Source organism: Lytechinus pictus, chromosome 2 (assembly GCF_037042905.1).
Source record: "Lytechinus pictus isolate F3 Inbred chromosome 2, Lp3.0, whole genome shotgun sequence".
In the NCBI taxonomy this organism is placed as follows: Eukaryota; Metazoa; Echinodermata; class Echinoidea; order Temnopleuroida; family Toxopneustidae; genus Lytechinus; species Lytechinus pictus.
The window spans coordinates 35133506-35161401 of record NC_087246.1 but is presented as its reverse complement, the minus strand read 5'-3'; the positions used below and the strand labels follow the sequence as shown (position 1 = coordinate 35161401).

The following is a 27896-nucleotide window of genomic DNA, read 5'->3' as shown; positions in this document are numbered from 1 at the left end:
ACCGCGTTAGTATTTAAGCGTGACATTCAGTCACTAATTCTTAGTGAAATACCCCCCCCCCTGTGTCTCTTAAAATCGAATTAAAACAATAAGACTGGAAAGAACACAAAATACTTTGACATAGTATTTGAACTTCTGACAGTCAATATGGTTTATTACAAATGTACAATCGTATCAGAGTCAGTATTTTTTTTTTTTAATATCAATTGTCTTCCCTCTGTTCGACCTACAAACATGGTATCATAATATCACTCACTCCATGTTAAATCTCTGAGATAATGAAACCCAACATACATGTACAACAGACTAACATCTACACATTTCTACAAAATTACAAAATATCCCGACATGCATTGTGATCTAAATAAAAATATTCGTCAAATCAATGGAAAAGAATGTTTGACAACCAATTTTGGGTAAACAGGACAAAATAAGCATCAAATGCGGACATTTTCAAAGTCAGCTGAGAGTATGATTTTTATAAAAACGAAGTTTGATAGCAAGAGAAGAGGGCATGAAAATCAGGAGAATAAAAGAGAAATAAAGTGAATTAATACAACACAGATAATGTACACATGTAACAACATGAATTGGAAAAAAATGAGTTCACACATTTCATTCCGAGTGTTTTCAAAAAATACTATTTGTGAATTCTTTGAAGTAATCCAAGAGCTCATTATCTATCTTATCCTTGTTTGTATCACTCCCCAAAACATGGAAGTCCATACATGTAGGAAGAAAATGAGTGACTAACATGGGTTATTACAAATAATCATAATTTCCAAAATAATCACAGTACTCCTAGTGTATGCTGCCACATGCATATTCATACCATAATAGTAAAATTGACTGAATATTTTCAACACAATGGCCCATATTCTGATTGGGTTTAATTCAAACCCTGGTCTAAAGCTGTAGCGTTAACTATGGACAGCCAATTGTGACGGGCATCTCTAACAGGTGACACGACATTTGCTACTGCGACGATTGCTCCGGTCTTAATGTCTCTCAAAAGGCATAGGGTTAGACCTAGGATTGTAATAGAGTTTTTGGTTCAGAACAATGTAAAGATTTTGATTAGGGTTTATTTAGTTTTGTAGGTTAGGTTTTATGTTTCGCTTAACGTGCACATTTTCCATCGGAGCAATTGTCACCGGAGCAAATATCATGGAACCCTCTGACAGTACGAGTTCAATTTTGTCAGCTCATTTGACACTAAACTCATTCACAACTTGAACTGACTAGGAATAATTACTAAAATAGTTTTGCATGTTGATAAAACATGAGGAATAAGGAAAGGTAAAGACATACAATGTACATACAATTTTGAAATTATTTTATATTGGCTTTCCATAATTTTACAACAGAGTTTAGTCCATAGCCTAACTTGAACCAGACGTTCAACATGCAAGCCAATGTTTAGATAAAGAGCTATGTATATTCTATTGAACCTAATGCCCGAGGTAACCTGAACCAAAGGTCTATAAAATGAAATTATGTTGTGTGTGGGTTCGGGGGGGGGGGAGGGAGGTTCGATTGAACCCCCTAAATTTTCAAAAGCAAGAAAAGATATGGGAGGAAACCAGTATTTCGAGGGTAAATTGGGCCATAGTTTTTGCTGGAATCCTCTTTTTATCTCTTCCTTTAAAAAGATCTGACAAAATAAAGGCCACAATTTTTTTAAACAAACTACAGATCTATACATGTCAAATTCAAAGTCTCGGCAACGATAAACTCCGTTCTGAAAAAAAAATAGTGGTAAAACATTGAAAACATGACAAACCTTGTGCGCAAAATACAAGATAAAGCAACAGAGAGTGACCAAAAAAGCTTCCAATAACAGCATCTAATATGCATACTTGCTTTTCAGGGAATTCATTCAAAAAAGTGTGACACAGAAATACAACGTACTTAAATATGGGAATGAGAAAGATTTTTTTGGGGGAAAGTTGATCGCTTGAAACCATAGGGGGTATCGCTGGCTCTGTTTACCATTAGGAACAGATGTATTTAATTGCTCTATTTGATAATTTCATTGTTTTAGAAATTGCTCAGCAGGAAAATCATTCTAATCTGCATTAACTAACCACACATCTGATTATCCAGATCATTTTTGCTGTGGTTTTTTTTTTTGGGGGGGAGGGGGGGGGGTTGGGCGGGGGTAGTAATTGAATGATATATTTTATGGATAAAGGCAATGTTCAATATCAAGCTGGAGATAATAATACTAAAAAAAAAAAAACCTGTTTGAAAAATACACATGTATCTGAATTACACAAGTACAACATAAGGGTCATGTAACACAATGCTTTGAAACTGCCTGTCCAATTGATTAGCACAAATGATCGTCTATAATTGGGATCAAAGCTATCAATCATAAAATTGTTATAAGATCAATTGCTTCTAAGCTTTGTGTTACAGATCCATGGTCTTAAAATGTCAAATCAACAGCTACTCAAGCAGAACGAAGCAAATGCAACGCAATGCGAATTCATCTACGTAATGATGACTTCTCTAGTCATGTACATGGACTCTTTAAGCCAAGCCACCCTGAAATAGTGCATTGGTAGTCAGAGAAAATGTTGCAATAATCTGGCAATACCTCATAAATACATGAAAAATAGGAATAAATTATTTGCTTATATTACTTTAACATGAATATAAAGGTTTCTTTTATCTTAATTACACTTTTGTATGAAACGTTCAGTTTTGGCGGTTGTGAATTTCACAAATTCACACTAAACACACGAAACATTTGGTTTGGCTACCTTTACTGTCACAATGGGGCCCTGTAAACACGAGGAATACAACCAATTCTACAATCAATCATAACTTTTAATGATATGGCAAAACAAGTGAAAATAGGCTATCCATTGTAAATACTGATTGTATCTCTTTTATGTCACAGGCCCCATAACATGAACCCATCAAAACGTCATCTTACAAATCTCTTTTAATCACAAGTTCGCGTATTTTATTGCATTGGATATGGACCAGAAATACATGCTTCAAAGTGAGAAAGAGAATAAATTCTTTTTAAAGATTTGTGAATAAATTCTGAAAATACTTCATCACTGAAAATTGGATATATAATTCAATATTAAAAAGATATGTGTCGTACTTATTCGATGCAAGATCAGTGAACAGACAACAGATGTCATATATTAAACAGCAAAACACTGTAAAAGCAACTTGACGCTTCTTGGGGAAATGACAGTTTAAATACCAACAATGAAATGAATTGACCTTCCTTACACTAGCCATCACCACACAGCCCATTATATCTACATGTATAGTATTTACTGACCATCCGCAGAGAGTGATTGCAAATTTTAAATACTCGTAAATCACTTTTAAAATGTTGAAAATTCAATTCATTCAGAAACACTTTAAATTCATTTCTCAGCGAAGAAAATTCTGATCTCATGTTGAACAATCCGAGTGCATTCGAAAGATAATAAAAGTATGTTTCTTGTGTTACAATTTGTACATACAGTGCAAATAGTACCTCCATGCTCAGAGTACATACATGTACCAACAATCCAAGATTTAAAAAAGAAACTTCAATCTGTCAGGGTAATAGAAGAGAGGCCTGTGTTTGTTTCTAAGTCTCATTTGATAAAAACATTCTTATTTATGGAAGCAGTCGCATCACATTATTTTTTTTTTCATGTCTGCATTTGGGATACCATATGTCAATGGGGCATTATCAAACTTTCAAGAAAACTGGATCAAGGGTACATAAGATATGGCCACAAGAATACCTACTGTACTGGCTGCTGACCCCACAGAAATCGGTGTAACCTGCCCTGGTTGTAAAATGAACCAAGCTAATTTCCACTGATTTCAATGGAGATAAGGTATTCATGTGGCCATACCTTGGATCACCATGGACCGATCCATGTCAAATTCGGTGTTTGGAGGTTTTTCTTTTCATCACGCTCTACCGAAATACATGGGCATGAAATTGCTGAAACACATTAAAAAGAGTAATGCCATCACACTTTGGTACTCTTGTCATATTCTTGTAAACCATGGAAAACGAGGGACATGGCATTGGTGGCGGTTGAAAAATCATGGTTAGTTACATCATGCGTCCACAAAATATAACATTCACTTCTCTGGGGGAGACACTGTGCCCTCTGTTCAGATTGAAAAAATGCAATCATTCGTAGCCTTCGGAAGACACAGAAATATTACAACAGGTAACCCCAAAACATTTCAAGTTGAGGATGAGTTTTGGTGATGAGATCAAATTGTAGAGGAAACTATGTCAAAGTGATTAGGAACTAGGAAGTGATTATTATCCTACACTTAAGAACAAGTATGCACTGTAAGATTTTGGAATCACCAAAACTGTCGATAATGATGGGATGGGACTACACATAAATGTCCGACACCAACATTTCAATTGGTTTGTGCGTTTTGAAGGCATCCAAAGAGCAAATCTTGCCGTGAACATCTTTTGCAAATGATACCATTCTTCAAAAGACATGGAAAGGACTTCAGGACTCTTTAATGGTGGAATTTGCCACCTTAAAACGGGAGTTCTCATTTCATTTTTTTCATGAATGTTCATGGATAAAATTCAGCGAAGGCCATTGACATCTTTTTGACTGTCATCGGTGCCCCCCCCCCCTCAATGGCACAGGAATATTCCCCTTGTGCTGTAATACAGGAATAGCCCCTATCAAAAACAAGCCTTGCCCTAGTAACATCAAAGTTTACGGCCTCGTCAACCTACTAATGAAATATAACACTTTATGGATCAAAAGAGAGGGTGGAAAGAAATATAGCTACGCACACAACCAGCTTTCAGGTCCATTTTAGTATGATACTGCAATGTAAACAAGGCAAATGTAATCATGTCTTTGTCCAGTAATATTCATTGAATTCTTAACATATGACACAAAACACTGTTGAGAAACATTCTTTTGGACAAAAAGAAGGGGAAAAAACCCTCATTGTTAAAGGCGAAGTTCACCCTGAGAAAAAGTTGGTTGTAAAATTAGCAGAGAAAAAAAATGTCGCCTAAGTTTTGAGAAAAATCCATCAAAGAATAACAAATTTATTAGAAATCATTTTTTTTGGCGTAATATGCGAGCAGCTTTCCTACATGTACATATCATGGTAAAAATATCAATGAAATGTCATTTTCTCAGAAGATTGAAAATGGTTATTAATGCACCTTTGAAATATCAATAGACAAATTATTTCACAACCGTTCCTAAAGAGAAAATAAAAATATGTCATCAAGAACCATTGAAAAATTGAAATGTATGCATTTCATATTACATAACGTATGCGACAGCTGCTCATTTATGATGTCACAAATCCAACACTTCAAATTCTTATAACATTCTTAATAATCAGTGGACTATCCTCAGTCCTTCACCAATATTTTTTATCATTTTTTTCGGCTGTTTTTACAACAAACTCTTCTTCAGAGTGAACTTTTCCCTTTAAAGGGTACAAGAATTTCAATAAAGACTTATGAATTTACCATTTGGAGAAAAATATTCTTAAAATCAAATATAGTTTCCATTACAGTATGGAATCGGTCAAAATACGGTATATTTAATGATGAAAATCCACTAAAGTTTTTTGGGAAAAAAAACATTAAAGAGGTAGAGATTCATCTAGAGCTGGACCAAATTACGTGGAAGATATCTGGAAATCAAGTTTTCTTTGATTGCCGTTCTTATTATGTACATGAGTTTTGAAAATCATGCGGTGCAATGAGTGTGCAACGGTGTCAAGGGCTGAAAGACAGAAGGGTGTAACTCACTTTTTTATCCATTTTGAGATTTTGGCACCAAAATAATCAGCAACACCTGCAGATTCTGAAAACCATAAAGCCAGCTCAATTCAACTTCCTACTGCATACTGAAGTAAGTAACACTTGAACACTTAAACAGATTTGAATATGAGGAAAATGTTTTTCTCAAAATCACTACTTTTGAGTTACAGCCTTCCTAATACCAACCCTCTATGCATTGGCACAATGAATGTTCCACTACATATTCTATCCAACAATAAACAAAATTTATCAACATAGTAATACCTTTCAATTTATGGGCCTATTTAAATTTCACATCATGTTCGACTCAATCTCATATTCACAAAGCATTAGTCAAGGAGTGCAGAAACGCTCCTGCCTAATTAGTTTGCTCATAGCATTTTTTGAAGGAAAAAAAAAATTATTTAGGAAAAAGGAGAGGAGTTCCCTTGTGTGTGTGTGTGTTCATATGGGTAGATGAAGTACACAAAGAAATAATTTTGGTTAAAAAAACAAAACAAACAAACATGGTCAGCTTTTCACCAAGAATGCTTTCAGCATTTCTGATCAAATCAACATAAAGGTACAAACAAATCGATAACTTTTTTCTGCATGAAAGGCACCATCCCAGTCTCCACGTTGCTAACGACATACTCACTGGCTTATTCAATACGAAGATTGAAGACAATAATATGCACACACCAATACCAATGAAGAGTACGTCAGTTCACATGGCTGCAGTTTGCTTAAATTGCTTGAACAGCATGCCATACGATGATCTAGCAATCAGTCATCAGGAGAATGGGGAAACTCCCACCTCCAGATGAGCTGACGAGATCTCTAGACTTTCCCTTCATGAAGAAGAAATAGCTACACTGTACATTGGATGCATGACTTTATTGTACAGTGTTACTGGAACATCCCGATCAAGGAAAGGTTTGAAGGGGCAAGCCATTGCATATCAAGATAGTTTGGCCCTTCACTTCTTTATCCGATGAGAAAGTACCATCACCACAGTACGTTGCTATAATTTGCACAGTATCTGAGAGATGGGCTATGTCAACCAGGGCCCCGTCTTACATACAAAGAGTTACGACTGATCCAATCAAGCGTAACTCTATGGAAATCCATCAGTGTCATTATTTTTTCAACAGGAAATGTGCAAAATGTCCTTTGTAAACAAAGAAGAACACACTGAACTGTCAAGAAATCAATGAATTTATGGATATACATTTATAATCCCCATATCTAGAAAAAAAATTGAGCAAACATGCATTTTATATGTTGCTTTTGCTGGCTTTCCATAGTTGCGATCGGATCAATTGCAAGTCTTTGTAAGACGGGCCCCTGATTTTGAACACTTGCTGAATCATGGGCCGAACTGTGATCATCGTAATTCAGCAAAAGTATATCAGGATTGTTCAGGCATTAAGAATAAGGGATCTGTGTAAACATTGTAAAACATACTGTGTGTGTCTGTCTACTAAGCATAAAATGACATTTTGAATGCTGCCTTGAATACTGGGATTGTGCCGTTTCACCATAATAAAAGAAGCATATATGACATCAATTAAAGTTTGGGAGAATTCATATCAAATTGAATTCATGGCCATATCAAACACCTTCCCCTGGGTAGTCGTTATAAACATATACAGATTATGCCCCTCACCAAGTTAGTAATCAGAAGAATAAAACGGGATAAACTCATTTTCCCTGGTTTGGCTGTAACTACGTGGACGGTTCCGGCAAAGACAACCATTTGATGTGCAAAGACTCCTGACGTGCCTGCATTATACACAACATTCACTGGTTTTCATTTACAATGAAGAATTCAATATTACGCTACAGATCCAAGGCAAATCACCTCGAAAAGAACATATTGCAGACGATTTGGAAGGGGGACAGGCATTCTCGAAATCATCATCGTCATATTTACAGGATTGAATGAAGATGAACACACCAAATCAAATGTATTCCCATGAATTTAAAGTGCTCTTAAATATTCTTATCTCATTACAAATCAAACCATATGAAACCTACGAGAAGGGAATATGCTAAGTTGCTGACGGCTTCTACATGAAATCTCACACGTCTCTCCGAGCTGGTAGGAGCCACACTTATAATTAGCATCTGTTCCTCCGTATGTTTCACCTCGTGTCTTATCTTTCAATGATCTATACCTACTAGAAGACTGGCTATTGTGCACAAGAATGTCATCTGTATCCTTCTGTGATGATCAAGTTGATAAGGCCAGGTATCTAGACACACTTTGGTGCACCAAAGCAGGGATCCTCTTGCCAATCCCTACTTCATAAAACATCTCTTCCAGTAGCAGCATATCAGTCCAAAACATATCCCTATTTGTCCTTTCCAAACCTAAAAATTTGGATCTAGGTTATTTTGTCAATGTTTCTCTTTCTGTGGTATGCACTGAAGTAACATAACCTGAAATAAGAACGAGGGAACAGAAAACAAATTTGATTCGATTAATTTGAAACAACTAATCCTGTCTGCATAGCTACAATACAATCTACCCATCATTCACCAATGGCCTATTGTAGAAAGAGACAGGTTTCTAAACAATTCAGAAAATCGAACCCAAGGCTTAAATATGTAGGGGAAGGCGGGGTAAGTTGAGCATAGGGGCAAGTTGAGCCACCAGCCCCAGGCCAATAATGAATGAGTCAGACATTGTGGTGGTGTCATGTATTGATGACCCATTGCATAACCCCTAACCCCACCACATTGTTTTCAACTTTGATACAAAAAGTACTTTTTTAGAGGGAAATATACAAATTTCAGCCAAAAAAGTAAAAAAGGGTATGAAATAGATAAGTGCTTTCTACACACACACACGTCTTTAGATATGATAAAGACATAAGAACAACATTGTTAGTCCAGGTATGGATCTTCATTCTTGTCATAGCCTTTTACATGATGGATGCATAAGAAATGTGTGATGCGAAATTGTTGCATGAAGTTCGGACTGGGGTAAGTTGAGCAAGCCAACATGGGGCAAGTTGAGCCAGGGTAGTTCTTATGGTAATACCATATATAAAAAACAAACAAACCTTAAAAAGCCATCGATATGCAGGCAGAAAGGAGCAAATTTACGTGACTGTTCTTTTCCTTTTAGAGGATGTTAGTATTTATAGAAAATTAGCAAGTGAAAAGACTTTGAATAAAAAATTGACATGCTGGTGCTTCCCCCATACATTTTGTACATAGATTTTGTGGCTCAACTTACCCCACAGATGGGGCAAGTTGAGCCATTTGACATCGCTTTTTTCAAAGGTGACAATGACTTTCAGTGTAGGGGTAGAAAGTTACATATAGGTGAAAAATATTTCAGAAGAATAAGATTTTAAGGCCAGGTACTTATTTCTACAAGATTATTAAAACTCTCCTTTCGTATGGTGTGCCACAAGGGTCTGTAGGTGGCCCATTAATGTTCTGTTTACCTTCAGCCTATCAGCACAATTATTAAAAAACATATTATTAAGTATTATTGCTATGCTGATGACATTCAGCTATTCATTTCTGTACATCCTTCCCCTGATGCGATTGCCAGTGCTTTAACCCTCAATCTCCCGGGGTATTTTGATTCTTGTCATTCCCGGGGGGGGGGGGGGGGGGCCATAATGGCCCCCCCTTAAGATCTCAGCCGTTGATTGCGCGATCACAACGAAAATTTGCATGATGGTAGAGAATGACGTAATCTACGCAGTTGCATTGGTAAATTTCACTGAATTCATATATTTTTATTTTATATGAATTAATTATGCTAATTTATTCATGAAATCATACTTTTTGCTCTGATTCACTAAATAAAGCTCCTAGAATGCTATTTTTTGGTGAAAATATTCTTTATAGCATTCCTAACAATTGTGAATGAAAAAAATTCTGGTACCAAGACCAATTTCTTATGTATTTTATTGTTTTTTTAATTTCTTATGTATTTCTTTGTTTTTTTACTTTTTGTTTTTTATTGTTTTTTCGATGGAAATCGTTCCAGACTTAATTCTGATCATAAACAAGGCAAAATTAATTAAGTTTAATCGGTAAAAGTAGAAATAATGATACATTTATGAAGTCTGGCCAAATACACAATTTGCATTGGATTTGTACATGAAATCACGTTTATGAGCAATTTTGGGTCTGACATGCACTTACAAAATGTTGCGTAATGTCGTAACCGCGTACCCGGGCGTCACATATTTGGTCTCAAAATTTGCGCGAGACTTGAAAGTAAAAAGTCAGTGAGCGGCGAGGTTAAACAATTTTGCCCCCCCCCCCCCGGGAGAATTAGGGTTAAGAGTCTTAGATGCCTGCATCCATGACATGAAGTGCTGGATGGATTCAAATAGTCTTAAACTTAATGAAAATAAAAGTGAATTCATTGTTTTCGGTTCGAAAAAGTCTATTGTGAAAATTAACCATGATCGCTTGCTTGTACATATTGACGATAAAGTTATAAGGCCAGTTTCTAAGGTACGTAACCTAGGTGTAGTATTTGATACCAATATGTCTTTTGTTGAACATATATCTAGCACATCAAAGTATGTTAGATATCAATTGCGGAACCTAGGGTTTATTCGAAAATTCTTAAACAAACAAGCATGTGAACAATTAATTCATGCTTTAATCACATCTCGCCTCGATTTTTGTAATTCTCTTTTCTATGGACTCACAAAACAACAACTTAATAGACTGCAATCTCTTCAAAATTCAAGTGCCAGACTCCTTACCTTTACCCCAATCACACCAGTTTTACATTCTCTACATTGGCTTCCTGTCCACAAACGAGTTCAGTTTAAACTTTTATTATTTGTATATCGAGCCCTCAATGGATTGTCACCGCAATATATCCAGGATTCCCTTAGGCCATACAATCCTACCCGCACTTTACGATCTACAGATTGTAAGCTGCTTCAAACTCCCCGTACCTATCATTCCTGGGGAGACCATGCTTTCTCGAATGCAGCAGCCAGGTTATGGAATATGCTTCCTCTCTCACTTCGCTCCATCAAGACATATACTACTTTCAAAGATCACCTTAAGACATACCTATTTAAGTTGTAACTGATTTTTAAATGTATTTTGTTGTATTCCATTTATGATTATAAGAAAGATGATTCATCCCTTCCCGTTCACTGGCTGTTCATGTGGGACCCGGTGTCCTCAGATTGCTAGAGCTCCTGTGAGTTATGTACTGACTGGGTTTACCCCTTAAATTGTCAGTGAACGGGGCAGCTAGAGGGCACTGGGTTCCGCATGATGATGGGCTGATGGATGGGTTGGGGTGAATGAAGCAGATGTGAAATTATTATTCTTACATTGTACTTGTTCATGGTTCTTGTGTAGTATTTATATAAATTTCTATAAAATCTCATTTTTCCATTGTAAAAGAGAACTGTTGCTCGGCTAGCGCCATGAGCGTCTACTGACGGTGTGCGCGCTCTACAAATATACACTATTGTTATTATATCAATTTTAACATGCAAAAAGCAAAAGTGTCACAACTTACCCCGCCTTCCCCTACTCATGACTGATTGAATATCAACTTGCAATTGACTTTGGGAGTTGCATTTGATTGCAAATCTTTATGTAATGGGTCCCAGAACAAGACTAGATTCAGAAATTGTTTATAATTCAGACTTCGGTGCAACAAAGTTGGGCATTCTTCATCGCCAATTGTAATACCAAGATATGTCCCCGATGGCTTATCGTCAAAATACATGAAGCAATGTTCACATCGTATCAGCCATAAGCCACATGTAAAAAAGATGTGGAGACGAGCAGGGAACATTTTCATGAATGTTTTATGACCCATTTCTTGCAGAAATATTTGTATGTCTTGTATCATACATAATCCTTTTGCATAACTTTGCTGAGCTCTTTACACGTTGTTGATGAACTTTTTCAATGCAATTTAGGGGGTCCATTCGAATGCGTGAATAATGGATAAACCCTCTTTAATATGGACACAAACTGTTGACATCACTCGAGAAACCTGTAGACTATAGTGTAGATATATGGCGTCTACCTACATTTGTAGTGTGGCAAAATCCACATTTTGCGTGAAAATATCATTGAAGAAAACTTAGTCCTAGCATTCAAAGTTTCTAATGGTTGGCATAGATCTCTGTATGAGTAGGGACAGTGATTTTCCACGATCGCGGAAAACGGACGGAATTCACGGAAAGGGCCTTTTGAAACGGAAAGTGGCATTTCAAACGGAAAATCACAGAAAACGTATTTTCCCTCAAAATACACAGAATAGCAACAGAAATTACTCCAAAATCACAACAAAATGAGAATATTAAATGGCCAAAAAAAAAACAGAAAACACGATCTCACTTCGCTACTATCATGACAATTCACACATCGTGACTGCACTCGACATCAGCACACTCGATTGTACCCCGCACCGTACCCGTACCCGGCCGGCCGGGTTGGGCTTCACATGCACACATATCGTTCAACTCCTTACACGGTCGTGTGTTGCTGCCCTCTACGTTTGAAGATGTAACAGCACGATACCGTGGTCTTAAAATCCAAGATGGCGGATTGGCAATAGCCGTTGACTGATGATAACGATGTCCAAAAAACCCCAAAATTATCGATGAAATATCATTTCACCGTGAAATAATGCTAATAATATCAAAGGTGAGGATGTATGCATGCAAAATGGGTGTGTAAAAATATTTTATGCACCCGCATAGATCCGATTAGAACGGATTTTATTTTGGTACAGTAGCAGATACAAATTTTGACCAGTGCGAGTGTGTAAACGGAATTGTCACTTTTCCGTGAGTACAAAGTCTATGGGGAAACGGAATTTCCGTTTTCTGACATGCTGAAACGGAATTTGAGATTTTCTGAAACGGAAAAAGCAATTTTTTGAAACGGAAAATCACTGTCCCTATATGAGCCACATGGAGAGTCCTGCCTAATGTGAATCATCTATATATGGGCTATTCCACGGTTACTCACGTTACATTTGGAGACACCTTGACTCATACTTGGAGCTGTAACTCCATTATTATTGATAGGAACTAAACATCTCTTTATCACAACATAGTACGCAGTCTGACTATCCTTTGTATTAAAACAAAACTTGGGAAATTTCATTATGCTCCTGGCAAATCTTTGAAATGTGTTGGTTACTCATGTTACATGATTTGGACATGCATAAAATGAAAAGTGGACATAAGTGAAAAGTGTCCTCATGCAAGGCTTTTATGAAAGTTGATTATATCCATTTTAAAGAAGTATATTATAGAGACAAATTTGTATATAATTCAAAAAACAAAGAACACATGGTTTTTACTAGGGGTGCAGATAAAGTGGTTACTCACGTTACGGTTCAGATGGGCTATATGTACAAAGACACATTGAGCTCATGTCCACCAACCTATGGAATTGCCCATATATAGTTTTCAATGCATTTATTATTACACACAAGTCATATGCATTATTTGCTAGATAAAAAAAATAGCATTCCATAAAAGGTCTTACAGTGCATTTTCGTGTCTTCTCACCACAATGGGAGAATTTGGCCCTGGTACATAAAGGCTACTATGAACAGTAACTTTGCTATCCAATTGATTGGTTGTTGAGCACTGTTATCACGGTAGTTACCATTTTCCATTGCACACTTTTTGCTCGGTAGTGTGTTGCGCTAACAACAAAAAAAGCCATGTGATATGCTTTACAAGACTTATCACGATGCTTCATAAATAAAAAAACATAACATAATGCTTCAAAACAAAAATATTTCAGAAAACGGTAGAATACTCACCTTCAGGTAAGAGAAAAGAAATATATAAAGATTTTCGAAGCTTTAAATCAAGTCCTGACTTTTTCTCACACACCGTTTCACATTCGCCTTGAAGGCCCCATGGTAGTCTGACCTCCAGTCTTTCTGTTAAATGTAAATACAAACACGTTTTTTTTTTCCTTTAAAAAATGTAAGCATACACATAAAAGGGGTCGTGCTGAAATTCTCCTTTAAATACAACTATAAATTTATTGCATAAAACAGTGAAAATGACAGTGATAGCACATGGGATACTACGCTGCAGATGGATTCAAACACAAGTCCTGATTACAAGGCGAGGGTCAAAGCAGTACATCAGAATGTAAATCAGATGGTAGCATGAGACCCTCTATTATGATCTCCCCAATACAATGACGCATTGTATATCGCACGCAACTGGGCATTCCAGTGCCATTTCAAGTAACACTACGATACTTTATGAAAGAACGCCTGAAAATATTTCATAGGGGGTCGTCTTAAGGCCACTGCACACCTTACGCTTGGCCTGCGACCCGATTTTGGAATATAACGTAGTAGAATTTGGTGCTAATATTGAGAAATGGAATATCTTACTGTGTAATGTTCTAAATCACCATACAAATACCTACACTACATACATACATGTATGTTCAAATCTGTGACTATGCTATCATCCTTCATAGAATAAAGGCGAATTTAATCTAGTTGTAATGACATGATAGCAATCGTACGATTAGCTTCGATTTGAAATTATTTTGGTCTTAGCTCCAAAATAAGACTTGCAATCATCCAAAATTATCATTCTTTCAGTTAATTTGAACCTCAAATAAAACGATATTTTTCATTCACATTTTTAGAAAATAAGCAATATGTGTTTTGTTCCAAAATGGGACCACGGACCAATATTAAGGTGTGTTGTGGCCTTTACTCTTACAAAGAGTTGCAAAGGATTAAAATCAAACCTATATCAAACACAAATATGTATAATTCGCCAGCATGATACTCACAGCAGCATCTACATTTGCGGGTGATTCATCGTTGGGGTCTGCTAACATTGAAATTACACTGATGAGTATGGTCTCGACCGTGTGAATTGGTAACCAGCGTTCTGAAGGCCTCTCGTAACCCCACTTGTCTTCACCGGGATCATGGAGTATTGAGATACATACATCACCATCCTTGCCAACTGAACAGAGGTTATAAATACAATAAAAAAATAAATCACATTGTGCTCCAATTACTTGTTTGACCCTAACTTAAAGGTCAAGTCCACCCCAGAATAAAGTTGACTTGAATAAATAGAGAAAAATCAAACAAGAATAATGCTGAAAACTTCATCAAAATCGGATGGAAAATAGGAGAGTTATGACATTTTAAAGTGTCGCTTATTTTGCACTGAACAGTTCTATGCTCAACTCAGTGATATGCAAATGAGAGAGTTGATGTCACTCACTCACTATTTCTTTTGTTTTTCATTGTTTGAATTATACAATATTTCATTTTTTACAGATTTGAAAATTATGACCATCTTGTTTGAGCCACAAAATGTTAAAACAATAGAATTCCACATGTTCAGGGAGGAATGAAAAATTTTCTGCATGACAATGAGAAAATTCATATATGTCATATTTCATATAATAGAATACAAAAGAAAAGTGAGTGGGTGATGTCATCGGTCCCCTCATTTGCATACTGACCAGGATGTGTATATAACCGTTTTATGTCATAACTTTCTTATTTCAGATCTGATTTTGATGAAATTTTCTGTGTTGTTTGATTTTTCTCTTTCTATTCAAATTATCTTTTTGTTGGGGTGGACTTGTCCTTTAATACAGGGGTAGGGGGGCTTTTTCAACATTATGTAAGTGCATGTCAGACCAAAATTGCCCCAAAACGTATATATCATATCTGTTTCATCTAGAATTCATAAATGAGTGATTATTCTCACTTTAATTGACAAGAGTCATTTGATGTGATGTTTCATGTATTCATGACTTATTAAAATAAAATATAATAAAAATAAAGAGATAAAAAAACAAATAAATACACAAAATTAAAAAACAATGAAATACATAAATTGATTTTGGTAGCGGATTTTCTTTTTCATTTGTACATGTAGTTATTAGGAATGCCACAAAGAATATTTTCACCGAAAATTACTTTCTAGGAGCTTTATATAGTGAATTAGGGCAAAAAGTATGATTTCATAAATAAATTAGCATAATGAATTCATATAAAATTCATATGCAATTAACCTATGCAGTGGCGAAGATTATGTCATTCTGTACCTTCATGCATGTTTTTGTCCCCTAAAAGGCTATCAGATTATCAGTGATACCTTGATTACCCTTTGTCCAAGTTTCATGACTGGGGCCTTAACATGCCATTTTAAACAAGTGGCATGCCTCTTCCAGTCTCAACTGCATTACACGATTCAATGTAGCAACAGTGCTGACTTTGAAAACAAGTGGAACGCCTCTGGCAGTCTCGCCTGCATTACGCGATTTAATATAGCAGCAGTGCTAACTTTGAAAACTACTATAAAATAATCATTCACAAAAACACCATTCATATAATGACATAATACCACATTCATTGACCATAAATGACATTTGAACGGTGACTTAAGACTTGTCAACTACACCCATGTCCACATTTCATTCACTCTATCCATAAACTTGATTGCAATTCAACAATTACCCCAACATGGCCTAAGTTTATTGACCTTAACTGACCTTTGACCTTGGTTCTGTGACCTGAAACTCACAGGGGATGTTCAGTGATACTTGATTACTCTTGTATCCCAAGTTTTATGAACTAGATCCATAAACTTTCAAAGTTAGGATGGTAATTTAACAAATACCCCCAACACGGCCAAAGTTCATTGACCTTAAATGACCATTGACCATGGTCATGTGACCTGAAACTTGCACAGGATATTCAATGGTACTTGATTAACCTAATGTCCAAGTTTCATGAACTAGATCCATACATTTTCAAAGTTATGATGGTAATTCAACAAATACCCCCAACTTGGCCAAAGTTCATTGACCCTAAATGACCTTTGACCTTGGTCATGTGACCTGAAACTCAGGCAGGATGTTCACTAATACTTGATTAACCTTATGTCCAAGTTTCATGAACTAGGTACATACATTTTCAAAGTTATGATAGTAATTCAACAAATACCCCCAACTTGACCAAAGTTCATTGACCCTAAATGACCTTTGACCTTGGTCATGTGACCTGAAACTCGAGCAGGATGTTCACTAATACTTGATTAACCTTATGCCCAAGTTTCATGAACTAGGTCCATATACCTTTTAAGTTATGATGTCATTTCAAAAACTTAACCTTAGGTTAAGATTTGATGTTGACGCCGCCGCCGCCGTCGGAAAAGCGGCGCCTATAGTCTCGCTCTGCTATGCAGGCGAGACAAAAATTAAGATGAATTATTATTAACACAAAAAATGCCATTGATATGATAACAAAAAATCTAAGTTCATTGATCCTATATGACCTCTGACCTCATGCAAAATGATAAGTTATACTTGATTACCCTTACGTCCAAGCTTCATGCAATAGATCCATTTACTTTCAAAGTTATGACATTAAAAAAAGATACCCCAACATGGTCAAAATTTGTTGACCTTATTGACCTTTCACCCTAGTCATGTGACCTGAAACATAATAAGTGATATTTGATTACCTTATGTCCAAGTTTCATGAATTAGGGCCATATACTTTCTAAATTATGATGAAATTAAACAAGTGGAACGTCTCTGGCAGTCTCGCCTGCATTACGCAATTTAATATAGCAGCAGTGCTAACTTTGAAAACTACTATAAAATAATCATTCACAAAAACACCATTCATATGGTCAAATACACCCATGTCCACATTTCATTCACTCTATCCATAAACTTTCAAAGTTGTGATGGCAATTCAACAATTACCCCAACATGGCCTAAGTTTATTGACCCTAACTGACCTTTGACCTTGGTTTTGTGACCTGAAACTCACAGGGGATGTTTAGTGATACTTGATTACTCTTATATCCCAAGTTTTATGAAATACATGTAGATCCATAAACTTCAGAGTTAGGATGGTAATTCAACAAATACCCCCAACACGGCCAAAGTTCATTGACCTTAAATGACCTTTGACCATGGTCATGTGACCTGAAACTCGTACAGGATGTTCAGTGATACTCGATTACTCTTATGTCCAAGTTTTATGAACTAGATCCATAAACCTTCAGAGTTAGGATGGTAATTTAACAGACTCCCAACACGGCTAAAGTTCATTGACCTTAAATGACCATTGACCATGGTCATGTGACCTGAAACTTGCACAGGATATTCAGTGGTACTTGATTAACCTAATGTCCAAGTTTTATGAACTAGATCCATAAACCTTCAGAGTTAGGATGGTAATTTAACAAAGACTCCCAACACGGCTAAAGTTCATTGACCTTAAATGACCATTGACCATGGTCATGTGACCTGAAACTTGCACAGGATATTCAGTGGTACTTGATTAACCTAATGTCCAAGTTTCATGAACTAGATCCATAAATTTTCAAAGTTATGAAGGTAATTCAACAAATACCCCCAACTTGGCCAAAGTTCATTGACCCTAAATGACCTTTGACCTTGGCCATGTGACCTGAAACTCAGGCAGGATGTTCACTAATACTTGATTAACCTTATGTCCACGTTTCATGAACTACATCCATAAATTTTCAAAGTTATGATAGTACTTCAACAAATACCCCAAACTTGACCAAAGTTCATTGACCCTAAATGACCTTTGACCTTGGTCATGTGACCTGAAACTCGAGCAGGATGTTCACTAATACTTGATCAACCTTATGCCCAAGTTTCATGAACTAGGTCCATATACTTTCTAAGTTATGATGTCATTTCAAAAACTTAACCTTTGGTTAAGATTTTGAAAATAATTCTCCCAACATGGTCTAAGTTCATTGACCCTAAATGACCTTTGACCTTAGTCATGTGACCTGAAACTCAAGCAGGATGTTCAGTAATACTTGATTAACCTTATGTCTAAGTTTCATGAACTAGGTCCATATACTTTCTAAGTTATAATGTCATTTCAAAAACTTAACCTTAGGTTAAGATTTGATGTTGACGCCGCCGCCGCCGCCGTCGGAAAAGCGGCGCCTATAGTCTCGCTCTGCTATGCAGGCGAGACAAAAAAAAAACATTGGTTAAGATTTCAAATGTTGACTATGCCAATATCGGGAAAGCAGAGCCTTTAGTCTTGCTCTGCTATGCAGGCAAGACAAAAATTCAACCTTGGTTACAATTTCAATGTTGACAACCCAAACATGGTAAGAGTTCATTGACCCTATGACCTTCATCATGGGACCTGAAACTCATGTAAGATTAACACTGATTCTAGATTACCCTTATGTCCAAGTTTTATGAACTAGGTCCGCATACTTCCTTAGTTATGTTGACAACCCTGCCGCCACCGCCGGAAAAGCGGCGCCTTTAGTCTTGCTCTGCTATGCAGGCAAGATAAAACCCTGGGGCCGTTTCATAAAGCTGTTAATAAGTTAAGAGCGACTTTAGGAACGACTGGTGAACCTTTCTTATATAAATAATAATCAATGAAGATTTAATGGTAAATATCACTTACCACAGTCTTTCTTAAAGTCGCTCTTAAGTTACGAACAGCTTTATGAAACACCCACCTGCTAATTATGCTTTCATCAATGCAAGAGTATCATACCAAAGCCACAGTCCAAAAGATACTCATTCTATGATACCCCCCCCTTCCCCTTCACTCTTGACACATATATATATATATATACTTACTATTTGGATGCCAAATATCTGAGATGAATTTCATTTTAGGTGGCTTCTGCGGGTATTCCTTTGGAAAATTTAAATTTGCTTTGAAGTATCCACCCTCACTGTCAAGAAAGAAAAATAGATACTTTTAAGTATGAGGAATGTAATATCATCACATTAATAAGATTCCATAGCAAACATGTGTATTTTTTTTTATCCACGTTGTTTAACACTCCAACACCTGTGCAATAAGTTGCACAAGAATGCCCCCCCCCCAAAAAAAAAAAAAAGTTCCCCAAAATTTTTCTATGCCCTGCACTGCGTAGACAGAGACCCTTGATATGTGAAATAATTATATAAACTAAAATGTCACCAGACTATAGTGTGCAGAATGTCAAATGTTTGGAAATCTGTGTTTGGCCATTAATTTCTCCCATCTCCCAATTTTACACAATGCATATTTTACATCCATTATCATTCAAAAGATCATTTAATTCTCTTTAAAATGATACCATGCTTGTTATGATCATGCCATCACGAAAAGAGCAGGATTCAAAATTGTTGGATGAGGTCTGATTTAAAAGCTGCAAAATGAGCAAAAAAAGTTTGGAAATCTGTGTTTGGCCATTAATTTCTCCCAACTCCCAATTTTACACATTGCATATTTGATATCATTCAACAGATCATTTAATTCTCTTTAAAATGATACCATGCTTGTTATGATCATGCCATCACGAAAAGAGCAGGATTCAAAAGTAATGGATGAGGTCTAAATTGAAAAGCTGCAAAACGAGCAGAAATAGTCATGAAGGGTCAATACAGAACATGATTCTTTTGTCTGTGTTAATAGAGATGAAAATCCATTCAAATCAAGCCCCTGCTTCTGGAGTGATGGTTCTGTGACTGTGAGAACATGGTTTGAGTCGTGGATTGAAATACCCATGCATGTTTGTTTTTTATGTGTTTGCTTGTGCAGAGGTGTGTTTGATTCCATGTTAATGCTGACGTTAAAGGTGCATGAAAATAATTAAAAGAAACCGATGAGAAACTCACTCATCACCACTGAAAAAAGAACAGTGACTTTCAATATCGTGTAATTTTGCAACTTTTGAATTTTGACCTTGCCCCCACATTTCAAGGCACTACACCTCCATGTGAACGATAATCACATCATGTAGGGTATGATTTTACAGAAAATTAAATGATCTATTCATTGATATTAATTACAAAGTGATATTTACTCAAATTGATGAGGAATTATCGATCAAATTCAAAAGAAACCGCTGAGAAAATCACTCATCACCACAGAAAAAAGAACAGTGACTTTCAATATTCTGTCATTTTGCAACTTTTGAATTTTGACCTTGCGCCACATTCCAAGGCAGTGCACCTCCATGTGAAGCATAATCATATCATGTAGGGTATCATTTTAAAGAGGATTAGATGCTCTATTCATTAATATTAATTACACATTGATATTTACTAAAACTTAGGGAGGAATTATCGATCAAAGTCAGATTTCCGAACTTTTTTTGAGGAGTTTATAATGGACATTTTAATGGAACTCGGACAATATGCGACCACTTTTAATGAATGAAATGCAATTTATCCGAAAGCAACCAAGAGTCACCATCATAATATGCAATTTGTTAGACGCCATATCCATCTCGTAAAAAGATGCTCAAGGCACACAAGTAAAAGAAATTCATTGATAAAATTAGTTAAAGAGGTAAGTTTTAATCTTTAAAATTCTGAAGCATGTAATGAGTTTCACTTACTAGAATGTATCAGGAGGTCCTATGACCAACACCTCCCATTTGAAAAGATCATCATCATCTACAAGTCCAGCAGAAAATCCATCCACAGGTTGTTTAGCTAAATCTATACAGAGAATAAGGTAAGATATCAATTAGAAATCAAACAGGTAAATCCAGACAGAGGTCAGTGCGGAAAAGCTCCATTCATTCAAAAGTTATGAATTTCCATCTTTCAAGAGACGATTATACAAAAAAAGAGAAAGAGAATGAAGAGATGGATAAATCAAATATTCAAATTGTTGAAAAAATGATATAAAATATTGGATAGAGATGATCATATTCATTATTATTCAGAGGAATCAGAGATAACTATTTTTTTCCTGACTTTCCCAAACCCGGCATGTGCTACCCTTTCGCAAGTTCATCATACATAAATATGATCTACATCACTTCACTGAGCTGTGGACACAACAACAAAATGGCAATTTGTACTAAATAACCATGATGAGAGCCTGTCTTGAAAAAGTTTCTCATATTACAATTTCACAAATCCCTAAATAAAATGTATACACCAGACCTTCCAACCTTCTACAGCTAAAAAAAGTATTCTAAAAACTTAGAAGGAAAAAAAGTATTTTTTGACAAAAAATTGTCTAAATGAACAATCGCCAGCCTGTTGTAGTGAGATTGGTGAAAAAACATGTAAATGACTCTACTTGAAAACTTGATATTCACCCTTTTAAACATGTGCTCCTAGGCAAGAATTTACTTGTTCTTTTCATGCAAAAAGTTACTGGCCCAACAGTGATTTTTACCGGTCTGGGACCGTCGGATCGGAGCTAGTGTCACGCGCTGTGTATAATACATACTCCATGATTGGAAATTAAAAAAAGTAACTAATCATACAAAAAAAGTATTGGTGTATTCATAGCAAAAAGAGGAACAAATACTCTAAAAAGGGAATGGTTGGCATGTCTGATACACACATGTTCAAGCATTAGTTTTTATTGTCCTCTTGAAAATATAGAGGAGACATTGTTAACATGTTGCATGAAAAGATCCCTATGGGGGCCTGCTGTAATTGCCCCATCCATTCGTTACTTTTGACACTTTATGTTGAAAATATAATCTTAATGGAGCCCTCATCTGTAAAAGTGCAATTATGTTACATAGTAAAGCAGCTTTTATTTTCATTAACTTTTTTTAAAGAACAAGTCCACCCCAATAAAAAGTTGATTTGAATTTAAAAAAAGGGAAAAATTACACCAGCCTAACACTGGAAATTTCAAAATCAGATGTAAAATAAGAAAGTTATGACATTTTAAAGTTTCACACAACAGTTATGCACATCCTTGTCTGTATCCAAATGAGCGAACTAATGATGTCACTCATTCACTATTTATGTACTGTATTTCATTTGAAATATGAAATATTCTAATATTCTCTTCATTGTCCTGTGAAACAAAGTTTAATCCCTCCCTGAACATGTGGAATATACCATTGTTTTAACATTTTGTGGTTCAGTCAAGTTGGACCTTGTCAAATCTGTAAAAATTGAAATATTGTTTAATTCAAACAAGGCAAAAGCGATTTTGTATCTCGCCCACTTATGAAAATAACCAGAAATATCGTGATTTGCGAAGGCACGCAACAGAATTCTATCAAAACTTCATTGTGATATGACTGGGATGGAATAACACTTGTCATAAGAGCCTTGCACGTAAACTTTAATGTTGACCTGACAATGACCTTTGACCTTACCATGTGACCTCCGACTGCAGCATAACATGCAGGTCGCCTAAGTACATCTACCATCCAAGTTTTGTTGAAAAGTGACTTACGGTTGTGGAGTTAGGTGTCATAAGAGAGTCTTGCATGTAATCTTTAACATTGACCTGAAAATAACCTTTGACCTAACCATGTGACCTCTGACTGCAGCATAACATGCAGGTCCCCCAAGTCCACCTACCATCCAAGTTTGGTTGGAAAGTGACCTACGGTTGCGGAGTTAGGTGTCATAAGAGAGTCTTGCATGTAAACTTTAACGTTGACCTGAAAATGACCTTTGACCTTACCATGTGACCTCTGACTGCAGCATCACATGCAGGTCCCCCAAGTACATCCACCATTTAAGTTTGGTTGAAAAGTGACTTACGGTTGCGGAGTTAGGTGTCATAAGAGAGTCTTGCATGTAAACTTTAACGTTGACCTGAAAATGACCTTTGACCTTATCATGTAACTTCCGACTGCAGCATTGCATGCAGGTCCCCTAAGTCCATCTACCATCCAAGTTTGGTTGAAAAGCGACTTACGGTTGCGGAGTTAGGTGTCATGAGAGAGTCTTGCATGTAAACTTTAACGTTGACCTGAAAATGACCTTTGACCTTACCGTGTGACCTCCGACTGCAGCATTACGCAGGTCCCTCAAGTCCATCTACAATCCAAGTTTGGTTGAAAAGCGACTCATGGTTGTGGAGTTATGTGTCATTAGGTTTGTGACGGACGGACGACGGACGACATTTGGATCCCTAAAGGCCACCGCACACCTTACGACTCGACTGGTCTGCGACTGGCTTGCGACTGAGTGAGGGGAGATGAATCACAAGGTAGTCATAAGCCTCGACACCGCACACCTTGCGATCCGACTACCACGCTGTCTGCGACTCACGCATGCGCTTTTTGCTTTTTTGCCATAACGACTGAAAATGCGCTTACTACTTCGTATGCGCGTTGTTTATCATATACGCGTCGTACAACTCTTCTGTCCGATTGGCTGGAAGTTGGATTGAGCTTGCGATCCAGTCATAAGGATTCGACATGTCAAATCCTTCCGATTTTCCTTGCGACTTGTCTCTGACCGGTCTGCAACTATCAAGCTGACAAGATCTGTGACGTCACATCTCCCCCACTCAGTCGCAAGCCAGTCGTAGACCAGTCGGGTCGTAAGGTGTGAGGTGGCCTTAAGTCTCGCCTTCACCTCTGGTGGGCGAGACAACAATAAAAAACAAAAGAAATAGAGAGGGACATCATGGACTCTCTCATTTGCATGTCACTGAGTAATGCATTAACTGTTTTGTGTTAAATAAGCAAAACTTAAAAATGCCATACCTTTCTTAATTTACATCCTATTTTGATGACATTTTGATTTTCTCTATTGATTGATATTAACATTTTTCTGGGGTGGACTTGACCTTTTTAAAGGAAACGTCCACCCCAACAAAAAGTTGATTTGAAAAAAAGGAGAAAAATCCAACAAGCAAAACACTGAAAATTTCATCAAAATCAGATGTAAAATAAGAAAGTTATGACATTTTAAAGTTTCGCGTAATTTCACAAAACAGTTATATGCACATCCTGGTCGGTATGCAAATTGGCAGACTGATGACGTCACCCACTCACTATTTCTTTTGTATTTCATTATATGAAATTTGAAATATTCTAATTTTCTCCTCCTTGTCAAGTGAAACAAAGTTTTATTTCTCCCTGAACATGTGGAATTACCATTATTTTAACAGTTTATGGTTAAGTTAAGTTGGTCCTTATTGTCAAATCTGTAAAAATTGAAATATTGTATAATTCAAACAATAAAAAACAAAAGAAATAGTGAGTGATGGACATCATCGACTCTCTCATTTGCATATCGCTGAGTTGTGCATTTAACTGTTTCGTAAAAAATAAGCGAAACTTAAAAATGTCATAACTTTCTTATTTTATATCCGATTTCGATGAAATTTGCAGCGTTATGTTTGTTTGATTTTTCTCTATCGATTAAAATCAACAATTTTCTGGGGTGGACTTGACCTTTAAGATAGAGGAGACATTGTTCTCAAGGTTTGGCATACTAAAGCCTATACTAAAGGTCGGTTAATACCCCAATCCCTTTCCATCTTTTGACTTGACTAAAAATTGTTATGAGAGCTCCCAATGTGGCAAAAAGCGTATTTGGTACAAACAACCTCTTTCCACGGTCGTCCCGATTAGTGCAATCATACGCGGCACAGGACGGCATCTTTAACTTTGTATCAGGTATAAATTCACATTGAAAAGTGCTGTAATAAGAGTTGATCTGGTAAGTATAATTAAGAATTTACACTATTGCCGTGAACCAGACTCTACATGTACTTCGATTTTGGCTTTTTGGGGGGAACTCGGCGTGCGGAGGTACCAACTTCCGGTGCTTCAACACGGAATAGGCCAATCAGCGTTATTGTTCCCATCCAGATAAGGGAGAGATCAGTGATCGGTAAGTGAAATGGAATAATTATATGAAATTATAATATATGAAGCAATATCGATTCGTGCAAGTGCATGGAAGTGGTTTATCTGGACTCCAGGAATCTCCAAATTCTGTGGAAGGATCAGCTCATAGAGAAGAGTTGCATGCATCGTGCCTTGAATTTACCGTGCACGGCGGCAGCGATGCACCTTGGGTGCACCCATGGGTGGTACGGCCCCACCTCCCACACCTCAGTCGCGCAAAATCAGACTTTAAACATGTAGTGTTGGGGAAAAAAGTACATCCTTTATAAAACAGTTTAGTTTTTTTTTTTATACCCTCTCAAATTTGACCTTTAACACGTAGCTTTCCTAGCGAAATAGATAATTTTTTTTCATTATTTTAGTGTTTTGGCACCGTTATTACGTTACGTACGTAACGTGCCCTATCTTGAAAAAGACATCCTTTTTACATGTTTTTTTGGTCGCGCACGGTATCCACTCGTCAATGCAAGTGCCCCCCCCCCCCCGGGGGGCTTGTTACATATGACATTTGCGAACAGTTACGGTGGGGAAATTTGCTCAAAGTCGGCCAGTGCAAAACTGCATCTGTGCTGCAGACGCCATTGCCGTTGGGAGCTCTTTGACAAAATGTTTATTTATGAACTAAAAATGGTAACACGAACGCGATTGGCTGGTGCATTTGTATGCTCAAGCTATATGTACGAGTCCTATGGAAGTCTTTTGTCTGTGGAGGAGGAGGACTGAAAAAAAATCAGAAAATGTTTCTAAAAAACTCATACGAAACAGAGGACTTTTCAGTCTAGTTCCATCACATCACTGTATGGGAATGGTGAAATTCGCTTTTTTTAAGCAGGGAGGATTTGTATATCTACATGTAGAGTAACGCGCGCGCGCCCAGGAATCGACGGCGGCTTAGCTCAGATTTACGAAGCGGGGTCACTGAAAAATGTGCTAAAAACGAAGAAATCTGGGGTTTTGTTCCGCTTTCAGGAACGTTTTTTGTAAATTGAGGATTGCATCTTTAAAATGACCAATTGAAAAATTATACTGCATTGAATTTGCACAGAAATTAAGTTGACTGCATGTATGGTTGGAACTACCCCTTATCGACCATCTAACATCATATCTGCGAAAATATTTATCAGTTTTACCTAGTTTTCGTCTCATTTGTGCAGAAAATTAAGCAGATCAGTTTCCCATGTTTCGATCGGCGATTCCGATTCAATTCGCGTATATATCAGCGAACAACGAATACGACGGTTTTACATTTGCTCATTTGCACCCTTCTTTTGAAACCGACCACCCGCGATACACTAAGTTTACGGCAGATTCTTGTCGCGGTGGCGAAATATTTTGACTCTTCCAAATCAGTTCTATGATGTCAACATGCTAAATCATCGTCTCACTACTTCCATTGCGAGCTCCGGCACATGATTCGACGATTGACGACCGATATTTGTTCTACAGCCGTTTCCTATCGGAAACGGGGCGGGTTCGGGTCTAGTCCGGACTGTCCGGGCCGGGTCTAGTCAAAACAATTTTGATAAATTCTACTAAATTTGTACCCTTTTCCCCTTCTTTTTCTCTCATAAAATCTATTCTTACCGTTCCTATGGACACTCCGCCTACTCTCACGCGCGTATCGTTTGTAATACGCAATAATTTTAATGCGCGCAAGGTGGTCGGTTTTAAAAGAGGTGGTATATATGTGGTGGTCTCACTATATTGGTAGCGGCAGGCCTTCATTCGATATGGGGTCCAAATTAAAAAGACAAATATATTCAACAAACATTGATGCAAATTTCAGTTTGTGAAAAGACATTTTAAATTTAATAAATAATAAAAATTAGCTTAGCCTTTGGCTTAACATGTCGAATTCTGTGCAGCTGCAGCTTACTCTACAAGTACAAATAGACTTGAGAGTCCCATAATTATCTTATCATGATAACTGATATCAAATAAATTTCAAGAAAATACCATTTTCATACGTTTTAAAGGCCCTTTTAAAACTGGCTTTAAAACTGAACAAAGAAAAACACTTGATCACACAGGTACGAGGACGTACACGGTGCGCACATCCATCGACTCGTTACACACACCACCGGCACTGCAGCAGCTACGCAAGCTAAGACGGGAAGGGCGCAGGCGAAGCACAGTTGCTGGCTGTAGCATACTACTACTAGCAGGAGCAGCAGTTCATTCATTGATACTCGCACGTACCGGTATTCACATTGTGCACAGCTGCGAATCTATTCGACAACGTAATTACCAAACATCATGGATTAAAAAATCTTCTACTTTAAAATATGATGAATAATCGACAATTTATGAAATTATACCTTGTAGCTGTCTTTTCAGCAATAACGATGCCTGTTCTGATTGATTCATTTTCAGCTAAACTGGAACATCGAAAGAAATGTAACTTTATTTGTTGTCGTCCAACACAGCTAGCTCGAGACATGCGCAGTTTTTGCATACACAATTTCTGATTTTTCTAT

General features: G+C 36.9%; 1 protein-coding gene across 1 annotated transcript; it reads right to left on the bottom strand.

The window, feature by feature from the left end:
• Positions 1 to 126: 126 nt before the first annotated feature.
• Positions 127 to 27896, bottom strand: LOC129254345 (probable ubiquitin-conjugating enzyme E2 7). The gene is made up of 6 exons (XM_054892802.2): positions 27738 to 27896; positions 21181 to 21283; positions 19427 to 19524; positions 14588 to 14766; positions 13584 to 13706; positions 127 to 8224 (listed from the first exon to the last, which is right to left on the bottom strand). The coding sequence occupies exons 1-5, from the start codon at positions 27784 to 27786 to the stop codon at positions 13626 to 13628; spliced, it is 510 nt and encodes a 169-aa protein (XP_054748777.1). The 5' UTR covers positions 27787 to 27896; the 3' UTR covers positions 127 to 8224; positions 13584 to 13625.